Source organism: Drosophila navojoa, chromosome 2 (assembly GCF_054131105.1).
Source record: "Drosophila navojoa isolate 15081-1374.11 chromosome 2, UAZ_NAV_1.0, whole genome shotgun sequence".
Classification (NCBI taxonomy): domain Eukaryota; kingdom Metazoa; phylum Arthropoda; class Insecta; order Diptera; family Drosophilidae; genus Drosophila; species Drosophila navojoa.
The window spans coordinates 2,708,871-2,730,260 of record NC_142890.1 but is presented as its reverse complement, the minus strand read 5'-3'; the positions used below and the strand labels follow the sequence as shown (position 1 = coordinate 2,730,260).

The following is a 21,390-nucleotide window of genomic DNA, read 5'->3' as shown; positions in this document are numbered from 1 at the left end:
CGCCAACTGTTTGTGGTGGTGTGGCAGCTCCGTTACTAAATAGAGTGACCAGACTGTGCACTTGGATAAATATATTGATAAAAAAAATACCAAAACTCACAGATGATCGTAAACGTACTTAACGGCTTTTTGAATTATTAAAGGAGTCATCATTGCCTATTCATACATATATAAAGACAACAGGTTTGCCTTAGCAACGACACTTGTACAAAAAAAAACAAATACACAAATGCTACTTCGTTATGCACAAGTACATATAATTAAATATGCTTAGTCAGTTAGTTGAGGTCTAAAAAGTGTTTACTTATGCTTGCTCAATCATGGTGACACGTGTGAGTAGACCCATTGAAGTGCTACCTGCTCAGGTAGAGTCAGCTTCATTAACGGCAGCTATTTACTAATAAAAATACACACATCACACAAATGGGAAAAACCACAACATTTTCTGTCAATCTCGATTTTATTTATAAAATAAAAAACACATTTTTCTGTAGATCAAAAAATCCAACGAAACACGCTTACAAAAATTATTGTTCTTTTCTTTTCTTTTACCGAATAATAAAAAATTGTATATATACATATATAAAACAGAAATATACATATATATGAATTAGCTAGATCTATCAGCTAACTATATTTTGGAAAATTCTATACGTACATATATATATATTCAGATATATATATATATATATAAATATAATTGCTTGATCTATACGTGCAATTGCCACATATTGGATTTTTATGATAAAATGTTTTTTGATTTTCTCTCTCTTTTTTTTTCGAGTTTTCATTTTTTTGTTGTCTTTCAATATAATGTTCGTTGTGGATTTGGCTTAGAATTAGGCTTGGACTCCCTATGCTTACGTTTAATTTAATGTTACGGTAATTTAATTTGTTACATTTAATTAATTTATGCTTTGTTTCTTGGTTGGCTGGCTGGGCTCGACACGGCACGGCTCGGCTCGGCTCTCACTTGTTGCCCGCATTGATGAGGACGCGTTGTCGCGCCGTCGACTTCGAGTTGGAGTTGAGAGCCGGATTGCACATCTCTGTGGTGAATTTGGAGAAGGTGTTCTGGAAGCGGTTCTGGAAGTCATTCGAATGGGCATTGCCATTGCCATTGCTGTTGCCGTCCTTCAGCTGCTTCATCTCGGCATTTGTATGACCATTGGCCTTAACAGCCGATTTGTCCTGCAGAAGAGACAGCAATTGATGAGCAAAATATATATGTATATTGCTTATATAGTTGTTCACATACCTTGCCATCGCGCTGCACATAGGCCCGCTTGTAGAAGTTCGAGAAGAGGAAGTAGAACATCACGGCGTGTGCGCCAATGAAGTAGGCAAAGCCAATTGGATAGTTGCAGTCGTTCTTGAAGAACAGCTGGAACGAGTGCACCATCACGAGCACAAACTGAATCATTTGCATCACAGTCAGGTATTTCTTCCACCAGAGATAGCGCTGCACCTTGGGTCCCATGGCGGCCAGCATGTAGTAGGCGTACATGAAGATGTGGACAAAGGTGTTCAGGAAGCCAAAGAATGTCGAGTGTCCGCCAGGTGTGAATTTGACGCCCCACCAAACGGAGACGGGCATGATGCCATGATGGATGACGTGCAGCGTGGACACTTGATCGTATCTCTTGCGCATCACAAAGAAGAATGTGTCAAAGAACTCGGTGAACTTGGAGAAGTAGTACCACCAGCAGCCATATGCGGTCTGCAAACAATATACAGGGTATACAAATACATTATTATTATTTGCCATATATGTATGTATATATATATATATATCAATAGATTGGAACATGTAAATTTTTATTGGCTTTCTATGCGATCATTTTTGGCACTTTCTTTCTAAGGCCGGCTTACACGTGAGTCTTCAATCTAGGCAAGACCAAGAACGGTCCAAGCCGGCCGGCATCGCGGCATAGACATTTGTCATCGATTGATTAGCATAAGAACCAGTCGCCGTTATTCCTCTTTTGTTTAAGCCAAAGAGAACTGGTTGTCTTAATACATATAAATCTGGCACACTGAACAAACACCAGCTAAATCATAAATACATACACACACACATAGACATATATATACCATATATGTATGTATATGCTGTCTATATATTTGATACTCACACGTATCGCACGCGGCGAATAGGAATAATCAACGGGTTCGCATCTCAAGCTGTAGCCATTCAGCCAGCCTCCTATGCAAGACTAGAAATATAAAGTTTATGGTTTTATTTCCGAATAGTGGCAGAGCTTTCAACACACTCTACCTCATAGAACAGCCACGCGCTGAATATAACCTGTGCTGCATTGTACACGATCAGAACTTTTCGCAACTCAAAGGGTTTTCTGTTCTCCATCAGCTTGGGGCCCAGCACCTGCAGAGAAGTGTGATAAATAGAGAATATTTTATAGATTTTTTTTTTTGTTATTTAAATTTTGTTTGAAGAATCCATGATGCTTAAATATTTTTTAATTATAATAAAAATAAGCTTGAGCTTTATTTTGTAAATATTTTTTAACTTAATTATATTTTTCAAATTTATGTTATTAAATTAAATATAAAATGTTTATATGTTTATTTTATAAATTAAAAACCGTTTATAGAACAAACTTTTTTTTTTTAATAATTAAAATAATTTATAAAAATATTTTTTGAAATTAAATTTTTTTAAATTATATTAAATTAAATTACATTAGTAAAAATTCATTTTTCAAATTTAAATAATTCAAAAAAATTTTTTTTGGCATTAAATTTTTTTTTTAAAATTATATTACATTAGTAAAAATTCATTTTCAAAATTTAAATAATTCATAAAAATATTTTTTGACATTAAATTTTTTTAAAATTATATTAAATTAAATTACATTAGTAAAAATTCATTTTCAAAATTTAAATGCATGTATGTATATGATTTATATTTACAATGATGTCCGAGCAATTATACTTGTACAGAATAATTTATATAATTTAAGGCAATGTGGCACTACTTTCACATTAAAATTGTATTTTTGGCTTTCGGGTTATCTCGCCAGGTCTCGTAGATAACATAAATATAAATCACTTGTAATATAAGTGCATTCATCTGTTTGATTTATATTACAAATTATTTCAAACAGAACTGCGCAAAATGTCTGAAGACTATAAATCGTATTGATTACAGAATAAATCAAAAGTACGTTAATGCATTTAAACTTTTGTATAATTATTATTATAAATATACCTGACTACAAATGTTTATAACTATGCATTATTATAGAACCGGCTCAGAGATCCGGCTCAGAGTTCTGCATAGTTCATAGTCCTCATATATAAATGTATGTATATCTAAATAAACAAATACAAAATGGTCGAAATTCGTTTAACGGCAGCACTGGTTTTAATTGAGCATCTAACACATACTACATAATCAAACAAAGGGTGTGCGACGAATGCTGTAATTATTGAATCAAACGGCGGCTCTTCAGGTTGCGGCTGATGTTGATATTGGGACAAGTTCGTTGCCTAAGTCTTTTGTTGTGTGAGCTATTCGAAAGCCATTTAAATGATTACATGCATATGTATATATAAAATGTAAAGCAATGCAAAGCTGAAACTTAAATAGAAATCGTTTTTCGAATTTAGGTTTTACAAATTTTGTTTCTTCTCTTTTCTTGTTGCTTCTGCTTCTTATTTTCTTCTTCCTCATCTTCTTCTGCTGCTGCTGCTGCTGCGGCTTTTTTGCATATGTAATTTTGGCCCACTTGGGTCAAGCATCGCGCATTTCGACATCGGCTTCGCTCGTTTAGCGCTGATTGCCTTTGATTTTGAATGGCTCGACTGGCCCTGAACTTATTTAATATGTTTCACTTTATCGCTTTTGATTTACGTTTTTTTCCATTTTATTTTTTTTTGCGATGAAAAACTTGTTTCACTGCATGCAGAATCCGATCGTAAAATGCATCCGCGTGCCAGTGCCAGATCATCAAAATGTGATTGGCAGTTGGAACCAGCTAGAACATCCCTAGCCGCCTGAAGCACTCTTAAGTGCTACATTCTCGAGCCGCTCATTTGGGGATTTTTTTATTTTACTGCCCGATCGACCACAAGCAGGTGTAATTATAGATGACTGTCTGTCTGTCCGTTCGTCTGTCTGTCTGTCTGTCTGTGCTACCCTTCCACTTACCTTAACGAAGTATGCGTAGGCCAAGCTGATTGCTATCGTTGGAAATGGTGAGCTCATGAGCGGATAGTCTCGGGTGCGCGGATCTGATTTGTTGTCCATAAGATCCCGCCAGCCATCGTAAAACTGTCTGATGTACTCCTGCAATGAAAAAAATAAATGCAATATATTGTTAGTCAAACTCTTAGGCAATCTGGCTATAATAAAGAGCCTTGTCTCTCATAGGGTGCAAATGTTAAATCAATTGCAACATCAAGCCGTTAGCTAGTAAATCGGTTAAAAATCAGTTAAATCCATCACAATTTTACGTGGGTCTCCATGTGCCTCGATCTAGGGGATTGTAATTAAAGCTAAAGTCGAGTCTAACGCGAGCTGTCTGTCTAACCACCTACCCATTGATCTAGTCTGAATCATTTGTGCAACATATATGCATGTGTGTGTGTGTGTGTGTGTGTGTGTGTGTTAGCAACGAAACCGGCTGCTCGGAAAGAAAAATCGTTAAACCGCATTCTCAGTGAGTTTCCGTATGTGGCCCCATGATTTTCTATAATATTCGTACGTCAATTAACGTTTTGGCGTCGAGTTGCCCAAAATCAAGCTCTTAAGCAAAACAAGTGCAAATGCTCCACTGGGGAGTGCTCGACTGGCGAATACCCAGAATGCAGCTGCTACTTTTGCCATGCATTACGTATATATATATATATATATTATTTACACACAATTTTAAGTTCTCTTAAATCATATCTTCGAGCGGAGCCTAAGCAAACTTTGCCAATTGAAAAGTTGAATTCTCGCGTTCTAGATTATTTAGTTTATATGGACAGGCATGCAGACCTGCTTAGATGTTGTGTAATAAGCAGGAGAAGGGGTGACCCCAAAAGCCTGATCAAGAATATATATAGCGCCACGCCCGTAATAAACTGGTCCACTGCAGTTGCAGCTGCAATCTCATCCAAATGTAACAGGAAAATATGCAAGCAGGAACAGGAAAAGCAAATGTGGGAAATATAGTATTTAATATAATTGAAGATTCCAAATGTAATAGATGATTAAACAAGTTATGCTAATGGCAAATGGCTGACGCCCTGATAATGAGATGCCTGCAAATTGCCCAGGCGTGAGTGAACTTGTGTAGGACTTGTTTTTAATTGACTGCCTATCGACGTCGCATCAGTAACGGCCATTTGTCAGTAGCTGCTGGCTGACAGTATATGGCCCATAAGTAAGATATGCGGAAAGCCGCAATTAATCGCAATTCGATTTGCCATCGAGTGCAATTAAAAACCAATTCCCAGACAACTGTGCAGTGTGCGAACTACGTTGAATTCTGGAATTTTCTCTTTCGATTTGTATAAGCTGCACAGGTTCTCTTTATAATAATTAATTAAGTGGTTTCTATTTGCAATTCTTATTATATCATACGTGTGATATAATTCAATCAAGTCTGGAAGGTTCTAGAGAGAAATAAGATATTATTTGATATCATTTAAGGGCAACTAGAAATGGAATTAGGTCAGCAAATACTATAAAAAAAAAAAAAAAAAAAAATTTTTTGCTTCTCAGTCTAATAAATGGAATTAGGGCAGAAAATACTCTAAAAAAAAATAAACAAAGTTTTTTGCTTCTCAGTTTATTTTGTTTACTGTTTAGCTTAAGATGACTTGAAAAGTTCTAGTCGGAACTGAGAATTCTTTTATATATTATCATAAGCCTTAGAACCGCAACCGAAGGTCTGAACTTTCTAGATTAGGTTCAACCGAGTTTGACCCTTCAGTGTGAGCTAATTTTTGCCTTATGACAATAAAAATATAAATGAAGGGCTGAACTTTCTAGATTAGGTTTATAGCTCGCAATTAGATTTTTATTTTCCAATTTATATTCTTATTTATTCCGGGTCTAAGGTTCACTTTGACTGACTTGACGTCAATATACGGGTTTCCAGCTGGAGCTATGCGAAAGGCAGTAAACTTGTTAACTGAAACTAGTTAGTCTTGATGTTCACTCAGAGAAATTCATCAAGAAGTGTTAATTGCGCTCATTCTGAACTGATTCAATTGCCACATTTCTCCTGTTAGAAGTTGTGTAAATTTATAAAAAATATTTAATTAAATTTAATTAAATGTAAAATTGTATAAAATATTCAATTAGCTTTATGCTATGTAAAATGCCTTGGAAAATGTTTATTAGTAATAGTATAGCTCTGGCTTAAAAACATATATATTGTATCTGAGCTAGAATGTCATTAAACTGTGAAAGATTATTTTTACTCAATCGTTCGACTTCATCAAATATTTTAACATATTTCATTCACTCTTATGAAGTCATGCTTAAAATGCAGAATCGCTGTTAATTTTTAAGAACGACTCCCACACGCATTCTGCAGACCTAAAGCAATGCTTACTCATGCATGAAAAAATCGTAAAAAAAAAAAAATCGTGAAAAATCGTATGAAATGATCAATAAGCTGACTTTGTTTTCGATTACTTTACCATATATGTATATTATGTATATATATATATATTTATTTAAACAAAACAAGTAAGAGCTTTACCGATTGCAGAATACTCATTTGCGATTTGCCACGCCCCCAAGTTGGCATATACATTAGCGAAAACAGTGCAAATAGAATGTCAAAGGTTGTTTAGTTTATAATCCTAAAAACTTTAGATTAGCCAATTTTTCACGCACCCATGTTACAGAAAATTTCGACATGTAAATATTATTCATAAATAAATTTAAGCTAATATACATACATATATATACAAATGCTATAACTCAAAACAAATTGGTATAAAAAATGCAAATCAAATTTATATAAAATAATTTTATATTTATATATTTTATTCTTCACAAAAAAATGCTGAAATTCGTCAAGTCTCAACTTGGTAAAACCTTTCATAATTGCACGAAATCAAGCATCATAATTATCCTGCACTTTGTCAGCGTCTCAATTAATGGCATAGCTTTGGCTTTTCGGCCAAGTTAGCTAATGGCCAGCTGTTGGCACCTGTTGTGCTGCATGTCATGCAACAGCACTCGTATTTGCCGTCCGTCAGTCAGTCTGGGAATAAGATAAACAACAATGCTTTTGTTGTCGCTTTGTCGCTTGTCGCCTCGTCGACAGAGACACCCTCGCGTCCAGCGTCAAGGGGGCAAGTCATGGGCTTTGGTTAGTTCATTAATGGCACACAGAGTCGGCCATTAGGCGCGCGAGATGCATGGGACCAGCCTGGAGGCTGTGCGGGTGTGGTCACTGCCAGAGGAGGCTGAGCCGTAATTATTGGTTGGACAGCCCCATCTGGTTATTTGCTTGGCATTTTTTTCGTGATGCATTCGCTGCTGCTGCAGCTAGAGAACTGAAAAGCTGCAGTGCGGTAATTTTTATTGTCGCTGTCTATCCACTTACCCAGCTCCTTCCCTCTCTCGATCTATCTCTATCTTTCTCACTGTGTGGCAAGACTTGTATTTAGCTGCTTTAATGACCGCCTGTGGTTCACTGTGCTTGGGGTTTTTTTTTTCACGAGTTACAACCGTGTGCGTTTGCACAATCGACTTCTAGCTCAGCATATTTATTGCGCACAGTACGCATACGCACTGTGCGCCCGGCGGATGACTGGGCAGGAAAACAATTGCTATAGCCAGCTGAAGCAGCAGTCAAGCGTTAACCCATATCGGAGTGTCTGTCACCCATATGAGTCACAGGTCTCATGACCTATGATCCGTAGCGTAACATCAGCAAAGTGGCCATCCGCAGAGATTACATCTAATTACGTACGAGAGATTTTCACTTTTATTGCGTGTCGCTGGCGGCTTAATTGAATTTAACAAGCGCAAGAAAACCAAATGTAAATTTCATAAAAGTGCTTCCGGTACCCAAGAGAAGCCAACCAGCTAGCTAGCTAGCCTTCCCTTACCTTTCGTTTTCCACTCAGACATTCTTTACATAATAATTGTTTTGATTATTATAAATAGATGCATAATAATCGAGATATCGTAATATCCAGGCTCTGACGTAGGTCAGTTATAGCTATTTTATTTTCATATATACACATTTTATAGCGCATTGATTAAGGAAAATTACTGGAGGCGCGTCATTAAACCAGTTTTTATTTTTTCACACTGTCAACACATTCAGACTTTAATAATAATATACATTTAACTGGTATTAAGACTTAGTCAGACGTTCAATGCAATTACAATTGCAATTTAATTGTTTGTTTTCTCTGCTTCTTCTTCTTCTTCTTCATTGGCTAGCTGTTATTTAAGTTGTCTCTCAAACTAATTGTCACTTGCACCAGTTCGATTTAGTCGCTCGATTAGTTCCGCGTAGAATCATTGGCTAGGCTTAAAGCCTGAAGGCATTTTATCTAAGTAACTTAATTTGGATTTAATTACTTAACACGGATTTCATGGGAGTCAAAACATTTTGAACAACAACCAAAATGCCAAATTCGGCTAAAATATGTACAGGTTTGAGGAAACTAATTACGAAATAACTGGTTTGAGTTGTAATAAGACAATAGTAGCCTAATGAGAGCAGATAAAATATGCGAAATTTATACTACACGAGTAAGGACTTTTTTTTTTTGTTTATGTTTTTAAATATAACGTCAGATTTTCAAACTCGTAAATAATCTACCTGTTTTTTATTAAAAAGAAAACAAGTACTGTAATACGTATATTTAGCTCATTAAATTGTGGCTTTGAAATGATACTAAGCACCCGATTTGATCGATAATAAGATAAAGGACTTGAAAGTAATTGAAAAAAAGTAATTGAAGAGATGATATACATATAGAAAGACATTATTATTAATAATCATTCCAAATAATAATTTAATAATTTAAACATTTTTTTATTTCCTCTACAAATTTGTCAAGTATTAGGCGCAGAAAAAATTATTTAAAAAAATATATATAATATAATAAAATTTTGATTTCAACTCTAAAAACTTGTTGTTCAGTGTAATCAATCAATTAACAATGCAATCTACTGTTTATCATGAACTTAAGCGCTGCTTAAGCGATTTGTCAAAACGTTTGTGTGAACCCGATGCGATTTCATGAGCTTAGCGCACAAAACAAAAGACTTAAGACACGAACTTGCCAATTGCTTTTGTTCATTGAACGTTGCCCCGTTACCGGGCATGTTACCGGGCATGTGTCAAGTGTGTGTAGGCGTTACTTGTATCTTAATCCAAGCAACAACCGAGAGAGAAAAAAAACCCGCAAGTCATAGGCTGACATCTGTTGTTGACGGTTTGCATTTCACCAATAAACATCCGTATTAATTGATCGCACATGTTCGCACTTGTCGCCGCAGACCGTGCACTGATCTTGTGGCAACAATGCTGTGCGAGCGACTGTAATGAGCCACCTTTGCATGCCACGCACAGTGTGACTCCAATATTAAGCACGCGCTTCAGTTCGAATTATGCAAATCTTTGTTTATTCTACACCTGTCTTGACTGCTCCACTCAGCGCAAAACAAATGTTATTACGCCTCACTTTTTCATTTCAATATGATCGTATTAAACACAATCCTGTTCTGGGTGGGCTCTAATGCAGCCGTAAATGCCAAACATCAATATGGAGATATTAAGAATCGAGCTCATTTTAAGGTAATTTGTAGTCGCCGTCGCACACCAAATAGAATTATAAATTTCGATCGAATTACTGTTGACGGTTTGTTGAACTAAAAACAAAATTTATAATATATAAAAGTTAAGTGTTTTTGTTTTTTTTTTTTTTTTGACAGGTATTTATGGCAAAAATATACTCTGTAGGCGGTATAATGGAAAGTGTTTTGGTTTTTTTTTTAAGTAATAATGAAATATATTCAGATAGACGCATATGGAAAGACGATATAATGGAAAGTGTTTTGGTTTCTTTTTTTTTAAAGAATAATGAAATATTTTCAGATTAATGTTCTGCTAGCTTTTAGCCAAATAAAGCTAGAGAAAAGATAAATAAAGAGAAAAAAAATATATTGTTTAATTTAGATTTATATATTGATTAAATTTTATGCCAAAGAGCAAAAACTAGCCGTAAAAATGTATTATTTATATACAATTATCAACTCCTTAATGAAAGCAAGTTAAATAGATACACCCCACTCACACAAACAGCACATATACCCCATTCAAGCATTTACAGCGCATACTCCTAGACAAGCACTGGCTGTCTAAACCGGTATTTATCAATATCGGCAGCCAATGCAAACATTTAATTATATTTTGAATATAAGCTGGGGCGCTAACAAAAAACTAAGCCAAGACGCTTGGAAATTTGTCGAAGACTTTTGACCAAAAAATTCTGATCAAACCGAAAGCTCACTGGCTGAAATGTATATTAATTAAGCACACGCACACACACACACACACACTCACACACTCGCACTCCAGACGCTCACCTATTAAACCTATAATATTGCAGCCATTTTGTATTTATGCCAATTCATGCTGATGTTGTTAGTTTAATGTGCCAAATGTCAGAATTTTGCCAATAGCCGTGGACTTTGCACCGCAAATTGTTGGCCAGTTAAAAATGTAATTTTTATTTTTCTCTCTTCTCTCTTTTTTTTTCATTTTTTGGGGAGGTATTTAGTGTGTTACATAAAGCGCGAGACTGTGTGTCCAGCGGGCGCTGTTTGCGTAAGCAGACGCGGCAGCATCTCTTGTCTCTTGTCTCTTGTCTCTTGTCGCTGACCCTTTTTTTTCGCTTTCTTTGGTTCACACGAGCTGGCCAAATGCTTTCCCAAAGAGCCCAACAACAACAACTACAGCAAATGCCCACCAAAATGCTTCCGTCAGCTGCGGCGGCAAGTGTAAAAAAGGTATTTGTAATTGTTGTGGCTGCTGTTGTGGTTATTGCAGCCGCTGCCGCTGCCACTGCCGCTGCCACTGCCGCTGCCACTGCCGCTGCCACTGCCGCTGCTGCTGCGCGTTACATTTTAACGCTTCATTATGCGCCATAAGTGCGCTAAGTTGCCGGAGACGCGGTCAAGCAAACACCTAAAAATTTACCATGTCAATTATTGAGACTGATGCCACTGCTGCCACGACAACCGGCCACGACCATAATGACCATTCATCAGCATTGTTTGGCTCTGTGGCGACATCAACACATCGGCGACAAAGCCCGCTCCTCAGCTGGGCCTAACCCAGAAATGCAATGGCTTTTAAGCCATGACTAATGCATCCATTTGGCCTTGCCAATACAATAAGCTGACTTATGCCAATTTTAAAACAGGAAATTGTTTTACAATCGTGCAAATGAATAAAATTTCCTTTTATATGTACGTAGAATTAATAAATAAATATTACAAAAATTTGCAAAATATTTTTATTTATTATTTTCTTTCCTTGGTAGGAACAAAATTAATTAAGCAGTAAAAAATACAAACACAAATTTAATAAATTTAAAAAATTAACTAACTAAAATTTGTATTAATTCCAAATTAAGTTTTATAAATATTTTTTTGGAAGAAGAAATTTTTTATATTAATAAATGAAATAGTAAAATAATAAAACTTCATACAAAATATTTGAATTTTGGAATATTTTATTATATTTATAAAAAATATTAAGTTTCATTATGCTCTACTTTAGTTGCTGATTATGAATTTCATATAAGTATAAAAAATCGATCCATAAATACGACTAGTACTCAAATCAACTCGCATAATTTTTAAACAAATTATAAAAAAAATACAATATTTAATTATAATAAATATATGTAAAATACCTTTGATATTATAACAAATCAAGCTGACTAAATTTGAGCAAATTATAAAATCTCCCAAATACAATATTTTATTATAATATATATGTAAAACACCTTTGATATTATAACAAATCAAGCTGACAAAATTTGAATCGGTTCGGTTTCATTTGACAAAAAATAAATGAATAAAAACCAATATATTTATTCCAATATATGATCTTCAAAAGTTCAAGGTTTTCACGCCAGAAGAAACCCGATTTGTAAAATAATTTAAAATTTTGTTTTGCAGCTTACTTTTGTTTTTAATTGTGTAGCTAAAATATAACACGCCAAATACATAATTTAAAATGCTGTGCATCAATAAATCAAAGCTTACAAAATGAATTAATTTTTGTAATTTATGTATGCTTGCTTAAGTCAAAGCAAACAAAAATAAATCAAACAAAAGCTGCAGAATTACAAAAAAAAAAAAAAAAATTATTGTGCATTCAAAAGTCAAAGAAAACTTTTAAACAATAAAAAGTTGCAAAAAAAAATATATACAAAAATATCTAAAACAAAGCTGGCCACAATACTATTATTAACAATTTTCAACAACTAGCCAATTAATTAAATCAAGATAATACAACAAAAGAGGAAAAAACCACAACAAGTTAACAGTACATAATAAAAACAACAACAGCAAGTTTCAAATGCAAAACTTGGGGAAGTCAACAGCATCCAAGGGGAGATGCCGCAGACACAGAGAAGATGAGTAAAAGGTGTCGAGAGGCGGCGATGAGATGAAGTAACATGGTCAGTCCAAATTTTTGTCTTACCTATATATGTATAAACACATTTCTTGGCAAGGCCAACCGGCCAGGCAGTTGGACTGGATTGTGTTTTATTTTTTTCTTTTGCTTTTTTTGTTTTTGCCAAATTCAACTCTTTATTTTTGGGGCCTGTCTCGGAATCGGAATCGGAGTCTGTGATTGCGACTAGAGACTTGTCTGTTTGAATTTGATTTACTTTAATGGAGCCGAAACTTTTTATATAAGTAACAGTGTCATCTGGCACCAAGTAATTTGCTATGCCATTAACAAAAAGCAAAAAAACAAAAAAATTATAAATACAAATTCGTAAAACCGTATAATTGTACAGTTCAACACTTTTACTTTACCGCCTGCCCCCACCCCGGGGAAGAAATGAAAAGAAATACATAAGAAAACATGCATACGAAATGAAAAGAGGAGGAAACTGGTTTAAAAAATCTACGGGGCCAATTGATACAGCGGCCAGAGCTCGTGTCGCACTTGGTGATTTTTGTGGTTATTTAAGCAAAAAACACATACAAAATAAATCACAAAAAAATTGCTTTGAATAGACGCAAAAAGCATAGGCCAAAGCAGTGAAATGGAATGAAAAGAAAAGAGACGAAAAACGAATTGTGGAACCTGCACAACATAAAAATCAATTTATAGGTCAAGTTGAGCGCAGTCCAACAACACACACACACACACACACACACACATAGAGATCAGCTAGGAATGTATGTGTGTGTGTGTGTGTGTGTGCAACTGGCTTTTGAAGCCAAAATTCAGGTTCAGCCTGAGACTTTTACTTCAACAGCGGCATCTTGTCTAATAAGACGAATTATGCAACAACGAATGGACCAATACATACACAGGCACACACACACACTAGCATATGCTGCTTGCAATGTGCTGCCCATTTGAGTCTCAATCGGGTGTAGTAATAAAAGAAAAATAAAAGAGAAAAATTATAAACATTCAACTGGTGGTGCTGTTGGTGGTGCCGTTGGTGGTGCCGTTGGTGGTGCTGATGTTGCAGTTGCTGCAATTGTGGGTCAAGTTGAAAATGCAACGCGATCTGCACAACATTCACATTCGCTAGCGACTTGCGCGCGTTTTAAAACGCGCCTTAACGTCTCAACATTATTTCATCATCAGCATCAAGCAAAAAACCAAAAAAAAAAAATAAACCGCTTTGCTGCACAAGCTGGAATAAATACACCCAAATAGAAAAAAGCAAGAGACTTAGGCATACATATGTATTTATGGTGTATATAGATATACATATGTATATATTTCTTGTTTGTCTGCTGGCAAAAGAAGACTTTGAGGCAGTTTGAGCGGGCGCTCGCGCGACTTTTAGAGCAACTAAATCGCGTTAATTTGGCAATCAAGCAGTTGGCCACCGCCGCCGCCGCTGCCGTCGCCGCTGTGGCCTCAAATACCAAGTAATTGGTGTAAGAGGCCCCCGTTACAAGTTGTTCTTCTTGTTGTTTTCCGTTTTTTGTGTGTGTGTGTGTGTATGTGGCTTAAAATGTATTGCATGCTTGTTGCGACTTGTTGACTTGAACGTTGCACAGTTAAGCAAATAATCAAGTGCACAGCTCGAAATATGCGTAAGACAGACAATTCAATCCAGTTCAATTCACTTAGGCAGGCAGGCCATAAATAAACTTGTTGCCCGGGAGTCCCATACTGTAAATGCTAAATGCTAACAGCTTTGCTCAGGACTTGCATGACAGTTAAGCAAGCCGTCCATCAACCAGTTTCATACAATACAATGCCTGAGAATACACAAATAATGGCAGGCTTTTATCTTTAATTCATATTAATTTCCAGTCAAAAGATGGTGTTCAAAACGACAATTTCGCTTATATCTCAAATAACTTATTCCCGAGCGTAGATTAACGGCCTTTAAGCGAGCTTAAGGTCATATATTTTTATGTATATAGACAAAAGCGAATGCATAATAATTGAAGCGCTAATCAATCACTGTAACTGCCTAAAAGTTTGTTATTTTTTTCAATGCTTTTATCGTAACATACATGCATGCATATGCTTATATGCTCCCTAATCTGAAACGAGCAATAATTGAATTATCACAGCAGAACACTTACTTCAGCGATAGCCCGATAAGAAGCCGCTGTCTGTGTCACACTCATAGCGCACACCTCGTAGTTCTCTTTCTTGTGTCTCTCTTGAGTATAACAAAACAAAATACATGAAATTTTTAATCAGTTTTTAGCACTTGGTCGCGAGTCTACAACAATGCGATACGAGAGTTAACTCTTTGGACACACACACACACGCGCACACACACGCACAGAGAGCGGAGATACATAAAATAAATATATATACAAATTGTATACAGAGATAAAAAATGTGCTGAAGGCACGCACAAATTCAATGTTAGACAATAAACCTTTGGCCAAATTGCACTATTATTGCAACACGCGGCGACTGCAGCTCCTCGACGTGAGTATGTGTGTGTGTGTGCCTGCGGCTGCAGCGCGGATACTTGACAGCAACGCGCATACGACGCGTTGCTTGAACAGAGCGAACAGAAGCACAAATGATCGAGTCACATGCGGCCAATAACAACAACAACTACAAGAACGAAAACTTATCACTCACACACACACACATGGACTGGCTCTCTCGCTCTCAATGGCTGCACAGCTGTGCGCCAAGCATTGCGACGCTGACGGCGCCGTCGACGTCGACGTCAACGTAAATGCGACTAAACTGTCTCTGGCAGCTCGGCAAACTGGCGCTTACAGCAATCGCAAACAAATCGCTTGATTAAAATCAATTTTTATTTTATTTATTTTTTATATTTTTCTTGTTGTTGCTCATTTTGCGTTATTACATTTGGCTGGCCTAGTAAAAGTCCCAAGACAAATATGCAGGAATATATACACAAAGCGTCGTCAGCGTCTTGAAAATCTCTCAGTTTCAGTGTCAAAAGCATAATGCAAAAAAAAAAAAAAAAACTAAAACTATCAAAATAAGCAACCAAAAACAAAATTTATATATACTATAAGAGAAATTTATAAAAAATGGAGCTGTAATAATGATTGTGCAATCATAAAAAAAATACCAAAGCAAAAAATAAAAATAAAAGATTTGAATACATATTTTTTATTTATTTTTATTTTTGTAAAATGGTGCAATGGGTGCGCTGGGATCATTAGCTGCGATTGGTTAACCAAAAGCACATTTTTTTTTACTTTTTTCATTTTTCATTTTTTTTTTTTTTTTTTGTTTTGTCGAATTTGCAGTGAAGCAGCTGAATGAATATGAATATCACTGGGATTTCTACATAGCAGCCGCAGCATCATCCGATGATGAGTAAAAATTTAAAAATAAATAAAGAAACAAAAAAAAAAACTTGGCGAATAAGCAAAGCAAAAGGCACGACAAAAACAATGCAACAGCAAATGACAAAAACAACAACAACAAATACAAAACCCAAAACAAACACAACAACAGCAATGTCGCTCACTGAAGCAATCTCTTGTTGGTGCCGCGGCTGCTGCAATCAACGGATGCGAATGCTGACCCTGAAATCTTATCCATTTCACTTGCCATCAGGCAACGCCAATCAAGCCCCAGACTCTTAAGTGCCAGTGGACAGGGTATGTGGCAACCGGTGCAGTTGGCCATTTATCCAGTTAGCCAGTTAGCCAGTTATCCAGTTGAGGAGATTCAAGGTCAGTGCGGTTGCATTGCATTTCCGTGTGAAATGTTGTCGAGCGAGCAGCAGTCCGCGACCAGGCCAACAGCGCCCTTCACTTGACCAGCAGATGCAACGCAAACAACAATGCACAAAATGCAATTCTCACAAATTCACTATGCACTCTGCATGCGTGAGTGTGTGTGGAAAAGTTCAAGTGCGAAAGACTTGAGCAAAACAGAACTAGAAAATAGCTGCCATTCAGACACCAAAAAATAATAAAAATGATTCAAAGTCGCGTAGAAAACTTGAAAACTAAAATGTAATAAAAAAAAAATTATTAAAAAAAAAAAAAATTAAAAGCAGCGAAAGTTCTGTGCGCTGCAAATTGTTAAGAAAAGACATTGAAAACTTTTGATAATTTGTACTTGATAAATATGAACTGTAGATTTCGTACTCGTGTTTGCATTTCTGCAGAAACGAAACGCTCGATCAAAGAGAGACACAAAGAACTTGACACTGACGGGAAAAAACCCCGATCGTGTAAATTTCTAAGTTGGAAGGTTAGGCGTCGTCTAATCGCCCTCAACTAGCAGTCAATTTAATGACTGCGCTCAAGTGTTTATCTATCCTCCTCTTGCGAAATTCACAATGTAACATGAGATATTGCGACTTATGGGTGGGGTTAGATAGATGCAACTGCAATTTAGATCGGGTGATTTACCATTTATTCCAAGGTTCAAAGTTCTGCCATTGAAATATTTATGACTATTATTTGCAGCTCGTGGGCAGGTGATAGGCATGTAATTTATCCTAATTAGATTACAAATGCTTATTATTTCGCACTTACCATTTTCTATGTATGTAATTATTATTTCCCGTTGAAGTCAGTTGAATGAATTTTCCAATATTTTTAATCGATTTTCTTTTATCACTGGCAATTATTCAAATCAATTTGGCGGCATGCGGCAAAATACTTCACTTTGAATGAACTTATTCAGGCACTTATATTATCCTTATGCTTGCATTGGCATTTGCATGCGTTAAGTATTTGAGACAGTTATGTTAATTAATTGATTAAACACGCGCACAAGTCACACAATTCATATAGATTCAATTAATATGCTCGATACTCAATTGAATTCTTTGTTGAATATATGTGTTTACTTTAACTAAATCACAGTCACATCAAACTATCGTTTTGCCAACTCCGCTGCCGATGGCCAACTGATTTGACCAGCTGCTTCTTTTTAAAAATATCTAGTCGGTTGTCTCTAACTGGACTCGACCGGGGCCTAGGTGAGCGCACGTATTACCATTCAAATCAAAAACACTGAAATAACTTTGATTTCTCGTTGCCGCTTTACTTTTATACGAAGCGGCACGACGACGGCAACACCGTTGACGCCGACGTCTACGTCGACGCTGGCGTTTTAGTTTTTTCTTTTGGTGAGCGCATACGAAGCTTTTTGATAAATTCTGAGCGCAGCTTCAGTTCAACAACAGCTCAACAGGTTGTCGGCAGCTGTCAGCGATTTGTGTATGTGTATGTGTATGCGTATGCGTATGCATATATGTGAGAGCTTCAAAGCTGCGCTCTCACTTTTTGTTGCTTGCGTCCGAATTTGTGTGCAAGGATGTTGTTGCCGAGCGCTGGACAGCTCAATGAGCCGAGTGGTCGAGTGGCCGACTGGCCGAGTGGCTGAAGCGTCGTCGCATTCGACTTTGCGCTTAAGCTTTATTTCGACTTAGCTTTCTCTCTTTCGCTCTTTGTTGCTCTTCGCTCTATGCCTTTGCACCCACACAAAAGGGCAGTGCTAATTATTACGCTCTTCTCAAAGTGTGTGTGTGTGTGTGTTTTTTTTTGTCGTTTCTTTGATTACCTGCGTTTAGCTACGGTAAGCGATGAACGATGAGCGCTGAGTGCAAAGTTCTTGTGAAAGCCCATGAGAGGCCATAAGTTAACCCTTGACAATGCGCGTGCGTATTTTCCATAATCTTATGAAAGAGTAGATGCATACGAATGCAAATATTAACGATTTCAATAGTCAAATATTTGCAAAAATAATAACAATACTATGCGATATTTTTGCATACAGTATGCATACAAATTAATTATGAGACAAAACTAGTTTGCAGATTTGCGTTCATTTAAAATTCCAGACTAAGACTTTGGCAAGTGTGGCTGGCCGCATTTTGCTATTGTTTATTTTAATATATATATTTATCTAGTTGATTCGACCAACGCAACGGAAATGTCAAAAAAAAAAAAAAAACATTGGCTTTGGTTTATGGCGCCAATGTGTGGGCATGTGCGCTGCTGTGACAGAATAAGAACAGCCAACCCACCTTCGATGATAGCCAACTGCGGCTTCCTCAATCATAAAGCATTGCACACCAATGCGACCGAACCATGCCCATTGTGATGTGTGTTCGAATTTCGAACTTCGAATGTCTACATTCGGATTTGAAATTTTATGCCTTGCCTTGACATTGGCCATTCCTAGTCAAATTAACTAAATGTTTTGTAAAACACTCAGCAGCGCATTGTGATCGTTTTAATCTGTGAGTCGCCCGAACGAGTTGAACTTCTGTGCTCGTAAGTATGTCATAGCTATTCATTTCTCTCGGCTCACAATACTGTCAAATCATCGTTGATATTGCATAATGCTAGTTAATTATTGACTTATTACGCTTTAAGTTTTACACTATACAAAGTACGATATTTAAATACCTTTGAGTCTGATAACAATGCTTGCCTTATTTGCACATCTATAAGCCTTAGCACTTTATTGCATTATACCTATAATATTTGGAATAAAAAATTTTTATGGGCAGAGCCATAGATGGATAATTAGTTAACATTACTAGTTATTAAAATATAATAAATATAAATTAGATAGAATTTTAGAAAGCAATTTACCTTAAATAGGAATTTGTTAATTTATCAATTAAAATCATTGGTTAGTTATTAAATATAAACATATTAGATAAATGCAAATCTGTCTAGTGATCAGTGATCACCGATCAGTATTCGCTTGGGTATATTTCTTCAGCTTCCGGTATGATCATTGCGTCTCTTAGACTAATGCTTTTTTAAAGTTCATCTACTGATCACAATGTCTGGGTGTACGCCTAATTGTGCAACCTTCAGGTGCTTGAGCAACGGTTGGACCATGGATACATACTTACACGCTGGTCAAGTGGGGATCAAATGCGCAATTTTTTCCGTTTTGTTATGTTTTTGTTGTTTTATTTTTTTCTTTGGCAGATGATGCTTTGGTTGCTAAGGCCATTATCCATTTTTGGCCAGTTTTTTGTGGGTGTTGTTGTGGCTGAAGTTGAATATTTTGGCGCTTTTTGTTTGTTTATTGTAAACTCGTTACGAACATTGACCTTATTTAAACATAGACCAGCTATTAAATACAAATATGATAAACTAACGCTGGGAGTTCAAGGTCTCGCTCGGTTTTGCGCGTTTGTCAAATTAACCAAACATGGCGTAACGCGTGCAAAGGTAAGACACACACATAAATTACATCGATTCTAGGGTTAATGACTATTGAAAATCTAATCCAACCACATCAATTTGTAATTGCAGTAACTGGCATTAGGTGGCCCCTTTGGCCCAGCATTGTGCAACTTCCAATGATTGATGCGTTGATTTGGCGCTGAAAGAGCCTCAATAGCTCTTCAAGCCTCAAATTCAAAGACAAAGGCGGCGGCAGTCGCAGTCGCAGTCGCAGTCGATGCCTCGGTCGCTAACAACAACAGCGACTGCAGCTGCATTGCAGCAATATATGGGCCTTGCTGCTTGTTGTTGTTGTTGCTGTTATTGGTGCACTTGCCTTAGCCATCATTGTTGTTGTGTTTATTAAATAACGGTTAAGTCAAGCGCCATTTTCTAATTCTGCAAATCATTCTCATATTTACAAGGCATTGGCGTTAAGCAATGCAATGCAATCGAAAGTCAATCGTGAAACCAAGAATAATATACTCAGAAAGCAAGAAAAACCAGTTTGTGGCTTGCCAAAAAAATATTTTAAAATAATAAAGACCATTATATTAACACGGCTAGTGGATTTTCCATACAACACAACAACAAAAAACGTGATGCGCCTTCATTTTTTTTTACAAAAAAACATTTGTCAACAGCCTAAACAAGTTCAAAGCATATTGATCTGCAGAAGACCCAGCAGCAGCAGCAGCAGCAGCAGTTAAAAGTGTGAATGTTCGTTTAAAGATGGATCATGATAATGATCATCAGCATGAATGAAGTTGATGACCACTGCGATGGGTTTAGTACACACATAAAACCAAACAGGGGTATTAGAAATTGCGTAAGCGATTTTAACATCGGCAATGCTGGAAATGATATCAAGGTCAGCTGGTTGACACAGAAACCTAATGAATCGGCTAACTAATATTAATTGGTCATTGTATTGATCTCAAGTTAGACAATTTCGTCAATTAGCAAGAAATATATGGTGCACAAAAATTTCAAGCGTCAATATATAAAAATTTGCATCAGAATTTAGTAAATCTAATTTCTATTTTAATTATTTTATGCATTTTCTCTATTGTATATCCATATACTATGTATGATTTGTATGCAAATCAGTTGATAGCATAAACAAAAGATAAGATCTTAAAAAAATAAAAAAAAAAACGATACAAAATGCATTTTATGCATATACAACCAATTTGAATAATTTATGTCTACTATATGCAGATTGATTGACTTAAGTGGAAATTTTTGTTGAATTTTAATTAATCCGCGCAGCAATTATATCGATGATATATTTGCAGTTGAGTACAAATATCGATAAGGAAATTTAAATTTAAGTTTGATGATTTAAGTTTGATGAAAGTAGTTTTACAGCAATATAGATGTATTTAGAAATAATTTGATTTAAATACATTATACTACTAATAATTATTTAAATGATGCTTCTGTTCGTGTAACATTAGCATATTACACCGTTGCTTTTATTTATTCATATAAAATCATTTGCAAGCTTAAAATTT

General features: G+C 36.0%; 1 protein-coding gene and 1 long non-coding RNA gene across 3 annotated transcripts; one reads left to right on the top strand and one right to left on the bottom strand.

Annotated features, from left to right (window-relative positions):
• Positions 1-441: 441 nt before the first annotated feature.
• On the bottom strand, positions 442-17,719 carry Elovl7 (ELOVL fatty acid elongase 7). 2 transcript variants are annotated; one of them, XM_018112681.2, is made up of 6 exons: positions 17,213-17,719; positions 4,175-4,312; positions 2,279-2,386; positions 2,136-2,216; positions 1,259-1,720; positions 442-1,191 (listed from the first exon to the last, which is right to left on the bottom strand). In XM_018112681.2, the coding sequence occupies exons 1-6, from the start codon at positions 17,213-17,215 to the stop codon at positions 970-972; spliced, it is 1,014 nt and encodes a 337-aa protein (XP_017968170.1). In that variant the 5' UTR covers positions 17,216-17,719; the 3' UTR covers positions 442-969. The 2 variants fall into 2 exon arrangements, with proteins under 2 accessions (XP_017968170.1, XP_017968166.2); XM_018112677.2 differs by lacking the exon at positions 17,213-17,719 and adding an exon at positions 14,804-14,825.
• Positions 14,832-16,115, top strand: LOC149092041 (uncharacterized). Its single transcript, XR_016196196.1, has 2 exons — positions 14,832-15,862; positions 15,968-16,115. It is a non-coding gene; the product is annotated as an uncharacterized LOC149092041 (long non-coding RNA).
• Positions 17,720-21,390: the final 3,671 nt, after the last annotated feature.